The sequence below is a fragment of the Curcuma longa genome, chromosome 21 (assembly GCF_044706935.1).
Source record: "Curcuma longa cultivar G26 ecotype Majalengka, Jawa Barat chromosome 21, ITB_CL_G26_1.1, whole genome shotgun sequence".
Lineage (NCBI taxonomy): Eukaryota > Viridiplantae > Streptophyta > Magnoliopsida > Zingiberales > Zingiberaceae > Curcuma > Curcuma longa.
Genome location: NC_133881.1, coordinates 3270252 through 3284417, shown reverse-complemented (window position 1 = coordinate 3284417; position 14166 = coordinate 3270252). Strand labels below are relative to the sequence as shown.

The 14166-nt window shown below is 38.7% G+C and overlaps 3 protein-coding genes across 4 annotated transcripts in view; 2 read left to right on the top strand and 1 right to left on the bottom strand.

Annotated features, from left to right (window-relative positions):
* LOC141814316 (ranBP2-type zinc finger protein At1g67325-like) overlaps window positions 1–2233 on the top strand; it is a 65496-nt gene extending 63263 nt beyond the window's left edge. For both annotated transcript variants that reach the window (XM_074702254.1, XM_074702253.1), the window contains 5 exons: window positions 612–843; window positions 1089–1186; window positions 1260–1320; window positions 1756–1868; window positions 1954–2233. In XM_074702254.1, the coding sequence (XP_074558355.1) occupies window positions 612–843; window positions 1089–1186; window positions 1260–1320; window positions 1756–1868; window positions 1954–2100 (651 nt within the window). In that variant the 3' untranslated portion in view covers window positions 2101–2233. The remainder of the gene's footprint in view (window positions 1–611; window positions 844–1088; window positions 1187–1259; window positions 1321–1755; window positions 1869–1953) is intronic.
* Window positions 2234–2676: 443 nt separating this feature from the next.
* LOC141814707 (transcription factor-like protein DPB) lies at window positions 2677–7481 on the top strand. Its single transcript, XM_074702649.1, has 9 exons — window positions 2677–3042; window positions 3401–3483; window positions 3660–3703; window positions 4410–4472; window positions 4572–4718; window positions 4837–4905; window positions 5857–5955; window positions 6431–6501; window positions 6778–7481. Exons 1-9 carry the CDS (start codon window positions 2795–2797, stop codon window positions 7010–7012), a joined length of 1059 nt encoding a protein of 352 aa, XP_074558750.1. The 5' UTR covers window positions 2677–2794; the 3' UTR covers window positions 7013–7481.
* A 3263-nt stretch (window positions 7482–10744) lies between these two features.
* LOC141815047 (putative cysteine protease RD19D) lies at window positions 10745–13706 on the bottom strand. Its single transcript, XM_074703009.1, has 3 exons — window positions 13062–13706; window positions 11417–11536; window positions 10745–11348 (listed from the first exon to the last, which is right to left on the bottom strand). The coding sequence occupies exons 1-3, from the start codon at window positions 13515–13517 to the stop codon at window positions 10824–10826; spliced, it is 1101 nt and encodes a 366-aa protein (XP_074559110.1). The 5' UTR covers window positions 13518–13706; the 3' UTR covers window positions 10745–10823.
* Window positions 13707–14166: the final 460 nt, after the last annotated feature.

Genomic DNA, 14166 nt, shown 5'->3' with positions numbered 1-14166 from the left:
AGTGCCAAACAGTGTCTTTTTTCTTTTTCTTTTTTGTTATTGAATAATTGATAGCAATCAATTTATATTGTATTTTGAGAAGTTGAACCAAATAAGCATGGAAACCTTTTTGTTATTGCGCTGAAGATTGGTTTGGGATTATCAGTTTTGTTTGGGTTTAATTGAATTATCAATGCATATTTCTTGTTTTTATTAATTATATCAAATTGACTCTCTTAATGGTGTAAAATGATACAAAAGAAAATTGTGTTTTTTATTTTCCACTTTTATTTGAAGTGATTTAGTAAGAAGTCAAACCAATCCTTTTTTTTTAAATTTAGTTTGTTTTGGTTTATAAGTAGAATTAAATGATGGATTTTCTAGGGTTGTTGGATGGAATTACAAAGGGAGCTTCATTATTTATATACATTTTTGACACTTACCCTCTTTTCCCTTGCATCCAAGTAGTTGCACCTGTACTGTCTAATGAGTTATTCTTTGATGATAGAACTGAGGGTTTGCCTCAAATCTCCAATTTTGTTTTGGTCTTTGTGTTATGTTTGTATTTACTTGTTTTCTCTAGTGGAATAAAGATAATTTATGTAATATTAGCTGTTTTTATTCCACTGCAGAGACCTGGAGCGGCTCCTTACCCTGGTGGTTTTGATCGTCAGTTGCCTAGTTATTATGGTGGAGTGGGGGGTCCACCACCTATGCCACTTGGAATGGCTGGTGGATTTGGTTCTCCTCTTCCACCTCTTCATGGTTTGCGCTATGACTATGGGCCACCAACAGGTGCTGCTGGTCCATACGGCCTTATGTCTCCATATGGTCCGTCAGGGTCAATGGGAGGGCCAATTGGAGGTTCGTCATCTGTTGACCTCTATTAGGCAATGTTCTTGCAGTCAACCTTTATTTTTTGTGCACATTGCATTTTTCGCCCTACTAAGTGATGTTTAAGAGATTTGCTTGTTTCGTGGGTTTGTTGTTGGTTGTATTATCATTGTTGTTTACTTGTTTGTCATATATTGGCCTATGGATTTTCACTGATTGTATATAGATTGTTTGATGAATTTTAAATATGATGCCTTTGCATTTGTGTTTTATAGTGTATGGCTATGGACCTGGCCCTGTCATGGATAGATATGGTGGACTTGATCCCATGATGAACAGATATGGTTATGGTTATCGTGGTTTTCCAATGCTGGTAATCCTTAATTTATTTCCCACATCATTTTAGGGCTATTGCATATCCTTATGTTGTTTTTTTACTCCTGCAGCTTTCAGGTCCAACAAGTGGAGAGCAATTAGATAATAGTGCTTCAAGGAAACGCCGTGGAGGTTATTTTACTTTTCTTTTTCTGTTGTGCATGTTGATGAGTTGTTGTTTCATACATATTACTGAAAAGAATTGCATTTACCCTAGCAATGTTTTGACAACAGTATCCACTGTTGTGTTTAAGTCAGTCTAATCTTATGTAAATTGCCCTGAAACCTATATGCATTTAGCATATTAGATTCTCTTTAATGATGCATCTTTTTCTCCACTCCTGGAAAGCCCATGTTACTGAGGAAAATGGCAAAACTAGCTGTTGACACTACTTGAATGTGGAGCTACGTTGTGTGTGCTTCATATCACTTGAATTTTCATGAAGCATTATAACACCTATTTCTAGCACTTTTTGCCTGTAGTTCTATCTATTAGAACTAGATGTTATCATGCCTTTTTCTTCTTAATTCGACACTGGTTATGTTTGGTATTATTTGAATCTCTAGGTCCGGATGGGTTATCAGAGGGCGATTGGGTATGCCCTAAATGTGAAAATGTTAATTTCGCATTCAGAACAACCTGTAACATGAAGAAATGTGGTGCTCCTAGACCTGCTCTGGTATTATATAACTTAAATTGGTGTTGTTTTCTTGTTATGGTTCTATTATATAACTTCACTTGATTTTGTATTGGCTGTATTTTAGGCTCCTAACCGTGGCAGTGGCAAGGAACAATCTGATATCCCTGAGGGTAGCTGGACTTGTGAGAACTGCAACAATGTCAACTATCCCTTCCGCAATGTTTGTAATCGGAAAGGGTGCGGAAATGAGAAGCCATCGTCGAGCAACTAACTCTGATTTACGTGCGTTCAAATAGTAAAATCTCGTGTAGCTCTATGCTGCTGTTTGATGGGCACCTTTTGTTGTGTTGCTCTGAATGCTGGTTGGTAATTATTAATTTTAAACTCGCAAGAACTTTTCTAAATTCTAAGAGTTTATAGTCGTGATAGATTGTGTTCATATTAACAGTCTATTGTGCTATTCGGCTGTTTTTCTCTCTCAGTATTTGATTGAATTCAACCAATTTTGTTAAATATAGATTATTTTTGTCTCCTACGGCAATGCGCAGCGGTTAGTCAAGCAATAAGGCGGCAACAAGGCGTGGTTACCTGAGCTATAAAAAGCGCACACGCATCATAGCATGTTCGCTGTATCAGTCCGCACAGTCATATACGAACTGGCTGCGCGTTACGATGATCCTATTCGTTGATCAGAGAAATGGTGAAATCAGAATGGTCGATTTCATCATGTGTTAGTGGAACGAAACATCGTGCATAGTGTTTGGCCAGACAGAAGTTCCCACGTGTCACGTCTAGCGTCGTCCCCACTTGGCTTTTTCGTAAGCAGCCTTCAACCCGCCCGCGACCAAACAAACGAACAAACACGCTTCTTTTCCTTTCTTTCTCCTTGCTCCTTCTCCGTTAGGGTTTGCTCCTCCTCCCTCGTTCCGCTCGCGTGATCTTGTCCTCGTTCGGCGATCGTGGAGATGGAGGGAGGAAGCAGTAGCGCCACGAGCTTACCCAAGGCCCGCGGAGGCGCTGGTGGCGGCCTCTTCTCTCTCGGCGCGCCGGCCTTCTCTGGCGGCCACTCGGCCTCCACTAGCGGCAGCGCCGGATCGCCCTCCAGCCGGAGTGAGACAGTGGCTATGACTCCCGCCAGCGAGAATACCTTGGTCAGTCTGAACCACCTCGACATCCACGGGGACGATGCGGGGACGCCCAAAGGAGCCTTGAGGTGAGGGGGGTTGTTTGGGTTTTGCAGTCGAATTGTGTTCATTGGTGGACAATTTGGTAACCCGTAGAAGCAAATTGCAGTGACAGCGCAATTGGGCGTGATGTGGTTTCTGTTTCGTCGGAACATATGGGAATTTAGAAGCATGCATCATTGAGATTCCATATACGATTGTTCTACTGAATTACTTGAAAATTCGATAACTTCTGCCATCCGACTTGCATAAAATAATTCTCCATTTATTTAGTTACTGTTGAATATATCCAATGGGAAAGTTTCTGAGGATTTTGTGAATTCAGTATATCAAATCTCATTATGGAGAAGAACTATTAGTAGGACTGATGGAGAGTGTTCTCTGCAGCGGTAAAAAGAAAAAAAGGAGTGCTCGAGCAGCTGTTGCAGGTGATAAAAGTGGAAGGGGACTTCGACAATTCAGCATGAAAGGTTATTCTCTCCCATATTAGCTGTAATATTTTCTGGATTGGCTGTTATGAAAATTTGAACCAGTACGTTTATCGTATACTATCTGATTAACTACTCTATTTTGTTTTCCTATTTCTATATTTAATAATTATTTGAACTTTTGCTCTTTGGTTTTCCTGTCATATCTATCTGCTTAGTATGTGAGAAAGTTGAAAGCAAGGGGCGAACCACTTACAATGAGGTTAGCTTTACCTTGGACTTGCATGTTTTTCTTTTTGTTGAAATTTTAATAATATAGGATTGGTAAAGTACACATTAATAATTTTCTTTATTACATCTTTTCCTCTTATGACATCAGTCGATATGAATGTACCTATCAGTTACCAGAAACTAGTAATGCTGATCTCATGTTTCAAGTACTTCTAGATTCCTTTACACAGGTTAGAGCTATTTTGACAAAGGCTGGATTTTGTGCTCCATGGATCATTTTATAAATCTGCCAAACTGAACTATACTGCTAAACTTCCTTCTTAAAAAATGCAGTTTTAGTTATTGCTGCTTCGCCTAATAAGGATGTCTTAAAACAATCCTTTAGTATCATTTATTTTGGCGCAATAGATTGGTGCTGTTAAGTTATTCATGATACTGCTTCTGTTACCAACTGCTCACTTTCAATGACCCAAATTTCTAATTGCTTGACTATCTTTCCACTGTTTTATCACTTTCATGCTTCACACAGTTGCTTCTAAGATTTTTAAAAGTGAACAATGAGGGTGCCTGATGTGTTGGATGTCTAACATGGAGGGGCTAGATGATGAGTCTGAGTAATCTTAAGTTGATTGATGTTATGAAATTCCAGTTCACTTTTAGAATTCTCTGTTGGCTTGAAGTGTATTTGTCTGACTTTTCTGCTTGAAGCCTCATATTTCTTTAAATTCATTTATCAGGTTGCAGATGAACTTGTTACTGAATTTGCAAATCCCCCCAATAATCCAGGATCTCACGATCAGGTACCTGACCTGTGCTATTGAAGATTCTATGTATGGTTTACTTTCTTTGACTAGTTTGATCTTGGAAAGTGTATTATCTGATATGTATCTCTGAGGCAGCAACAATATGATGAGAAGAACATACGGCGAAGGGTGTATGATGCACTAAATGTTCTCATGGCTATGGATATTCTCTCTAAGGATAAAAAGGAAATACATTGGAAAGGTTTACCTCGAACTAGTCAAAATGATATCGAAGAATTAAAGGTATGCTTCTATCTTATACTCCAATCTACTATTTGCACCATGTTACTTAGCTTTTAAGCATAGATAGTCTTATAACATGGCTTGAACTACTGATTTGTAATTATGTATTTTGTCACAGGCAGAGCGAATTGGATTGAGGAGTAGAATTGATAAGAAAACTGCATATTTGCAAGAATTGCATGATCAAGTATGATTTGTTGCTAAGATTTTTTATCTACTTCCATTTACAAATGGTGGTCTCTTATGCTTTTTTATTTGATAGTCATTTCTCTATCTGTACTCAGCTATTTCTAACTATATCTTTAGATTCCCACTCTCAATGACTCATCCGAGTAGGGATAAAAGTTGCTAGTAATTCTAGGATCAAGCAATATTGTTAGCTGACAAATTAACAATGAAAGCCACTGTACTTTGTAAGTTTGTAGTGTCCGTTTTGTCAAATTGGTGGCTGGTCTTTTGCTAAAAAAGGTGAATATATGCCAAATTATCTTTATTCATTCCCAATTAGTCTTCCTTTTTTAGTTTCTTAAAGTGTATATATTTTATATGGTAGTTATATAGCCACCTCAATGCCTGTTATCTCCAGGATTTTCTTTTGTAACGTCCATTTCCATTTTCTTAGTATTCATTAGTATGAGGGTCCCTTCACAAAATTCAGATTTTTTTATGCTGTCTATCATTAACTTAACCGAAGTGCTAACAAGTCTAAACAAGCATTATAAATCAATCATTCTAAAAAAATGTTCCTGTTGAGTAAAGTATTGTCACTGAGTCATATTAGTAGCAGTATCTATATCAAATATTAAAAACCATCTGAATTGTCTTAATGCCAATTGCCAACCAGATCTCTATTGTGAATATGTTAGGCTAGTTATTACTTGTTTTAGCAATCTCTGTTCATTCTTTGCAAGCCAGTTCAAAGTGCTAAGTATACAAAGCTTCAGTATGGCCATGGTAGCTTCATGAATTAACAATAGTGAGAAGAAATTTCCTTTTATGCTCTGTTATGGTGAAATGATACTTAATCCATTTTCTAAAGATGATCAGAAAATTCCATAATGCTAGCCTATATTGCAACTGGTTTATCGCTTTATCTCTTCAGCTTAGTAATGATTTAATTTTCTCCATTTTTTACCAGTACGTAGGTCTCCAAAAATTGGTGCAAAGGAATGATAAGTTATATGGATCGGGAGATCTGCCATCTGGTGGCGTTGCTTTACCCTTTATCTTGGCTCAGGTAGAAGGTTGAATTTTTGTTTTATGCCTCTGCGTTTGAGATTTTTAATGGCTATTGGAGTTTCATTTTAAGAATTGGTCAATTGTTTCCAGATAAATGTTTAAATGCTAATTAGACATTATTGAAGTGTGGATTTGAGATGTTTGCTTATATTTGGTAACAAAAACTAGTCTACTGCAGTTTATTGACATGTAATAATAGATGCAAGCAATTTGGTTCCTCAAGTTGCTGATATGAATTCGTAGTGCTTCTCCTACTTGTATACAATTTCAATTTTGAATTCTTATATAAAAGGGTATTGTTTAAATTTCTAGAATACACTACATTTGATCGCTTATGAAATCTAATGTTAGATCATGCATGCATATTTGGTTGCTTATGAAACCCTAAACCCGAGGCTTAAAGTCCTTAGGAACTGCTAATGCAATTTAGCCACATGATAAGCTAATATTTTCTTTTAAATGATGACCAACAGACTCGTCCACATGCTATGGTTGAGGTAGAAATATCAGAAGACATGCAGCTTGTACATTTTGACTTCAACAGGTAACTTTTTTATATTCTCATCTCTCGTTGACGTCTATTAGACCGAACATTATCTTACAGCCTGCTTTCTCAGTAAAAACTTAGATTTTCCAGCGTTATATTCTTGGTGTTCTCAAGTAAAAAAATGCAATATTAATGATGATTATCAAATGATTCAAACTAGCTGTTTGATTTGGAGATGTTGCTCTCTGCAATGTTCTCCTTGACCCGTTTCACAATTTAGATCATATCCACTATTCTCTCCTTCACTGACTTGGTGGTAACTTTAAACTGCAGTACCCCCTTTGAGCTACATGACGATTCGTATGTGGTTAAAGCGATGGGATTATGCAAACGAGAGAAAAGTGATGGTTCATTAACACCTTGCTCTAATGGAGGTGATGGCTCGAGCCTGATGGGTGCGAGTCAGAATCATACGTCACCATCTTCCAGGCCTAATTCCATGGCCAGAGTATTAGCTTCTCCTCCAAAACCTGGAATTTTAAAATCACGTGTGAAGAATGAACATTAACTTGAAAAGTTCACAACCTCATTGTTGTCTCGGTGCTCCTTATCAGTCGTCATTTTCTTCACGAAGTAAATATAAATAAGTGATAAGCTGGGGAAACCAATTGGGGTGATCGGTTGCTAACATAGCCTTTTTAACAGAGTCGGAATAGTTGCTTAGGGTTCAACACTTGCTTTTGTGATTCTCAAGCATTTCCTTCTTCCCAAGTCATGTTATTGTAAGATAATCGTGCCTCATTTCTTCTCCCTTCATGCAATAGTTCTTTTCTTAGTTATATAGGAAGTGCGGTTGGTACTCAATACAATTTGTGTGCAGTGGGCATGTTCTTTTGTTATTTACCAATATGAGGAAGCCATTTTATTGTGTAGATCTGTGCTAACAAAATTGGATCGAGAAAGATCTTAAAATTCTATGCTATTTGTAATTTGCTTATGTAGATGTGGTTCATTAAATAAGTCTTTCAGGTCAAAAATATTTATGCACGTTGGTGATGTGTAGTGATGCTGTTGTAGAATGTCAAATCCGTAAATTTGTTTACATCTGTTGGTTGGTTGGTTCATTAAATAGATTTCAAACTAAAATTATATATTGTGATAATTTTTGAACTTTTAAAATATATAGATTGAAATTTCAGAAGGATTTTGGCATTATTTGGTTTTTTGAAAAAAATTTTTGGCGTAAAATGAGATTGGTACAAGTTAAATCAAATTTTATGATGTTTAAATTTATTTAATAAAATAATTAAATTTAAAATAAATTAAATTGTTAAAATAATTATTTAAATTTGATTTTTTTTTTTATAAATTTAAGTTTGATTTATATTTAATTTAAATTTGATTTATTTAAATATTATCAAATTTTTAATTATTTTATATTTTTATATTTTTAAATTTATTTGATTGGTTGTTGAGATTGATAATATAATTTTTATTTATTTATTTTAAAAAATTTTATTTACGTTGATGAAAATTTTATTAGAATATGATTTATAAATTTTATGTTGGTGCGGTAGCACCAGATGATTGAATTTTAATTTTGATAATGATATTAGGTTCAAGTTAAGTGTGTGTTGGGCTAATATTGCTGATCTAAGTGTGCAAGGAGCAGAGATAAAGTCCTAGTTGAGATTAGGCAAAAGACTAAGTCTTAGTTGGAGGTTAAGCACGGACAAGTCCTGATATGGAGAATCAGACAGAATATTTGGCAGAGTCAAGAGCACTAGGTGCAAGCTCATGCAGTGTCGGAGGACTGGGAAGCATGACCCAAATCTCAATCATGTAAGGTTAGGATGATCAGAGGACATGGTGAAGTATGGGTGGTTGGGAGGATTGAGTCGCAACAGCAAATCCTGGGGGCTAAGGACAGAGCCGAGCAAAAGTCCAACAAATCTGGAGGATTTGGTTGACATCAGGCAAACTCTCTTGAGAGGAGTGGGTCAGGACGCGTTTCCAAGAGGAACATTAGGCGTCGGTCTAACCCAAGGTCTCACTGGAAATCTAAAGTTAAGACCAAGAGACGAGTTATAGGAATTGACTCTCCAATTTTACTTTGCATGTTTTTAAGCTAACTTTTAGTGCAGGTTGGAGGGGTTAAGTATTTAAACTCCGGACTAAGTTATCCAAGGATCAGAAGTTGGAGTCGACTTGAGTGACACTAGAGTCGACCTAAGCCTAGATAACTGCAGCGGTAGTCGACGTATATCAAAAACCCTCCATGTCGGATTAGGATCGACTTGAGTAGGTACTCCAATCGACCTGAGCAACAAATAACACAGCGGAAGGCAAAACTTATCGGTAAGCTCTACGTCGGATTAGAGTCAACCTGAGTAGGTACTCGAGTCGACCTGAAGACGAAGTCAGCAAGGAGAAAGAGGATCGCTGCCTAGTTGGAGTCGACCTGAGATCAGCTAGAGTCAACCTGAGCATCTTATATAAGCAACCTCGACCAGAGCTCGAGATATAACTTTTTCTATCCTTCCACGAGCAAACTCTGTCGAGACAACGACGCCTTGAGCAACCAGCAACAACCCTAAAGCGACCGTGACATGGAATCGCATGCAATCGAAGATCAAGACTTCTCCGGCTATTGGGTAACATTTTCTTTAAATGCATATTGTAAATTCGATAAAGTTTATCGAGATATCTTTGTATCATTCAACTTGTTTCTGTAAAGGAATAAGTTTTCTAATGGATTGTCTATCGAAAACGATCAAAGACCATGGATCTTAAATAGCAGCTCTTAGCGGTGAACCAAATAAGAAAACTTGCGTCTTATTTCTCTTTCTTGTACTGTTCTCTATTTTAATATTCCGCTACCACACTCGTGTTTTATGCTTTCGCAATCGAACTTCAAAAATCGATTTAAAAACGCTAAAGCGTTATTCACGCCTCCTCTAGCGCTTTACTCAATCCTATATTTTATTTATTAATATTATTCATAAATAATTTATAATTTTTATTTATGAACAAGTTAAATATAAATGTATTTAAATTTATTCATTTAATTCAATTAATTATTTAAATTTATTTATTTAATTAATATATATATTAAATAAATATAAATAAGTGTTTATCAAATCGAGTTTGTTAAAAAAAAATTATAACTCATTTACTGCCCTAGCTTCAAACAAAGAGAAATAAAATAATGAAAAATATATTATGATAATTTTCGAACTTTTAAAATATATAGATTGAAATTCCAGAAGGATTTTGGTATTATTTGTTTTTTTTCTGAAAACCCTCTTTTGGCTACAAACAAAGATCAATAAAATAAAGCTGGATCAAATTAAAACATGAGTCGATACCAAAAAAACCCAACTAATATCAGAAACAGTAACCAAAAAACAGCATTTTGAAAATAAAAAAAACGCTTTAATTCAGCAAAATCAATATACAAATCCTGAAGAAGAAAAACACAAAAAACAGCAATTAAAAACAACTGATCTCAAGTTCCCGAGTGAATGAAAAACATTTTTAAAAAAAAAATTGGATGGAAGTTTATATCTGCTATTTTAAATAGGAAAGCTTTTTTTTTTTTTTTAAAGAAAGAACATAAAAGAACCAAAGAAAAAGAAAAGATGGAAAGCAAACCGTTGCATTGGCCACTGCACCTAAAAGAATGAGATCTATCTCAAGCTTGTTCATCCATTACTGACACATACGTATACCTCTTTAGGTGCAGGTGCAAATGCAGCCATTTGAAACCATCTTGAGCTTCAGCTGGAGCTGCCCACGGAGCAAAAAACATTAATATCAGAGAAGAGAAGAGAAAAAGAAAATCTCTCCTTGTTTTCTGGGAGATCTCACACAACAGCTGCCCAGCTGCCCTTCCAGAGAAGGGGAGAAACAAAATAGAGCATTAAAAGGAGAACTACCGAAAGCGACTAGCTCTGCTTTTTAATTCGTTGGTCGCCGTCAAGGAGTTGTCTGGCACGTGAAGTAGGGTGCCCGTTCACGTGGCTGGAATGTGCGCAGCCAATGCGTAACGACGCAGGACGTGCTCTTGTCGCCCTGCTTTTGCGGATTCGCAAGATGCCAAGACCACATCCTTTTGTCACGGGAAAGAATTCCCAGCTGAATGATGAGAAAGTTGAGTGGAATTTATCACTTTAACGGTCTTATACAGTCGATTTCACGATTGACACAGCAGGGTATTATTTGACTTCGTCAGAATTCGAACCCTTATCCTTTTCTGCAAGTCTACTGCGTCGTAATCAACTCAGTTATGTTCCAGAAGCTAAGAGTCCTTTTTCACTTAAACATAATTGCAAATCCAACATCATTCATTCATTCATTCTTTGACAAAGTCATCCCAGTTATTCAGGATGGATGGATGTTGCTGCCACAGCAGAGACCATGCTATCGATCCCACAGATGTTGTGGCCTCTGCAGAGCCTGTAGTACCCTCGCTCGCCCCACTGCTTCCCCCACGAGTTCTTGATGATCCAGTAGGGCCTGTACCCCAGCCTGAGAACGGAGTACCCTCTGGCGCCGTATCCCACCAGCAGCACGCCGTGGTTGATCCATTTCCTGGGGCAGATCAACGGGCAAGACAAGCCTTTGACGTACGTCTGCATGAACGCAGCGTTCAATCCCACTGCGAGGGGGCCGCGGCGGACCAGACTGGCCATCATTTGCTGCTCGTCGAGGGGGATGACCGTGAAGTTGGTCACGCGGACCGCAATCTTTTCCTCGTCGAATTCGCATTCGCCTTGCCGACCGGTGTAAGGGTAGGACTTCTCCTCCATGAGGCCGCCGGACTGCAACAAGTAGTTGTAGGCGTTCGTCATGAGCCCCCCTCGGCAGCCATTGTTGCACTCTTCCTTCTCGACGGCATCGCACTGTTAATTATTTGATGATTTAGCAAACGATAATAATGTAATGAATGATGGGTCGATGATCAACCAACCGTGTGATCGCAGTCGATGAGCTGCTGCTCACTGAGGTCGACGAGCTTCCCGGTGGCCAGAAAGTTTGCCCCCTCAACAGCCCCTGTCGTGCTGAATGCCCAACAGGATCCACACACACCCTGCATCAAATCGCACTGAGTTAAAATTCAGTCTATGGAGCCATGCATCAGTAATCTTTTGCTACATCTGTGCCAAACAAAATCAATATTGTTCATCAAGACAGTTAAAAGGGAATTCACTTGGCTATTAGTCATCTCAAACAGCACCATTGATGCCTAACCAAATCCAGATTCTTGGTTACTATCAAGATGTTGACACTAGCGTTCTATTTGGATGGGATGAGAGAAAGTTCATTAATGTAAAAGGAAGGGAGGGAAATGAAGAGAAAGTATTTATATTTATATTCTTAGTTGAAGAAAGGGAAAATTCATTAATGTAACATGTATTAGTGTTATGCTCCACTCATATTGGGATTTTTCATAAAGAAAAATTTTCTTTAAAATAAAAGTTAAATATATAAAATTATAAAAATATCTTTATTTTTTAAAATAAATTTACATGTGCAAAAAAATATGTATAGTTCATTAAATAATTTTTCTTGTCAAAACTACCTATGTGAGAACAACTAAAATAAATATTTATAACTTAAATAAATAAAAAAATTTAAAAAATAATGAATAGACATACAATAAATATGCGAAATATAAAATATGTATACTTTGATACGACAAAGAATAAATCAGTATTTTTACTTATATTTCTATAAAAATTTATTGATGTAAGAAAGGAGTAAAAAATTGTACTCAGCTAGAGAAATTAAAAAAAAATAGATTAAATAAATTATTTAAGAATTAATATGTTAAAACAGGGATAAAATTGAAACAAATAAGATTTAGAGTTACCTTTTCCCTTTCCTTATATCCCAAATTGAAGTGTAAGAAAATCTTCCTTTTCATGAGTAAGAACTTAAGGAAAGTTAAAACTTACTCTTTCCTCGTCTTCCCTCCTCTTCCCTCCTCTTCCCTCACTCTTTTACAAACAAGATTCAAAGTTCTCCTTCTCTTATTTACCCTTCCTTCCTCTTCCCTCACCTCCTTCCAAACAAAGCGTAAATGGAAGATAAACAATTGAGTAGTTAAGCACCAACAAGAAAAATTTGTGACTATAATAAAATATCACCTAAAAGATCAGTATAGATCACGACGAGTTCTCCCAGCTCAATTTGTTGTTCATGTATGTCGAAGAGCTGTTAACAATAGAGTTAAGCAATGCTGAATTTGAATAACCAAAAAGAACTAGACACTCTCCATCCAATTATTACACATCTATAGATCAACTAATGATGTCGACGTTGTCCATGAAAGTCTGTTGTTGCTCACAGAAATTCGATGAACATGAACTGTTTTCTGCAGAGTGTGACAACAAAAGTGGAAGCTATTGTGAAAAAATCATGAGATTGGTAATAACCAATCTAAGATCCAGAAGATAAACAGCATAAAAAAGCATCTGTAAATAATTTTTCGGAAGTGTGAATGTTCACTAAACTATCACAAAAATCATCAGATGTTATAGTGAAATATTGGAAAGGGTAGAACACTTGGTCTGCATGGTTGTCGATGTCACCCTTTTTTGAGTCTAAAGTACCTGGATCTTGACGTCCGTGACGGCGCCCTTCTCGCGCCAATCGAAGCTCGAGGGGAGTCCGCCGACCTCCATGGCGGCGGCGGTGGGGAACTCGGGGCGTCGCGTTACCGAGCCGGGTGCGCCCAATCCCGTGAAGGCCTCCTCGAATTCCGCCTCGGTGAGGTCGGAGAAGGGCGTGACCCCGTGGACGGCGGTGGGGTCGAGCATCTGATGCTCTGCCGCCCGGGCGAGGTTCCGCGCGAAGACTCCCAGCCTGTGCGCGTATTCCTCCCGGCTGCGGTACTCCTTGTTGTACTTCTGCAGGAAATTGCGGAAACGCAGCTCCGTGGCTCCCAGTGGCCGGCGATCGGTAACCTGGAGGATCTGGGGGTCTTCAGGGAGGTCGGATGCGGCGGAGGCGGAGAGGATCAGAAGGACGAGAACAGAAGTGAAGTTCAAGGGGACGCGCGGATCCATAGCTTATCTCCTGCAAGAGCTTGTTGGTTTGCCAGTAAGGGATTGGAGAAGGGAAAGAGCGATCTTATTCATATATATGGCGATTTCGGGGGAGGATGAGGCAGCGGCGGCATGCAGCGGGAGCGAGGGAGAAGGCAACACCTGGAAGAGGTGCGCAGGGAACGTGTCGCCGCCATGGCGTGGCTTCTGCAACCGAAGGAACGGCGCTGCGAAAGAAGGCGAAAAGGAGACGGGCCACGAAATTTATGGGCCGTGGATCGGATCCACGGCCCTTTCTCCTTCGCCACCTCTCCACCATCTCCGGCCGACAGACCACCTGGATTCGCAACGTCGTCTCTGGACCTACGCTCTCATCTTCAGCTGCGTCTCCGGTTCGTCTTCTACATCACCCCCACCGATGCCATGGAGAAGGCCGCCGCGAATCCCACCAGGAACCACTTCCGCCTCGGTGGACTCCGTCACCCCTGAGATGGAGTTCGTCATCACCCACTCTTCTTCGCTGGTGTCCTCCGCTACTAGGGTACGGGTCCCTTCCCGCGAGGGCCACCCGGATCGGATTTGTGGTGTCCGAGAAGGCGAAGAGTCGAGAGGGCTTCTTCAAAGCCGCTGAAGTGCTGCTGGCGAAGGACGATGAGAAGTTCATGCAGAC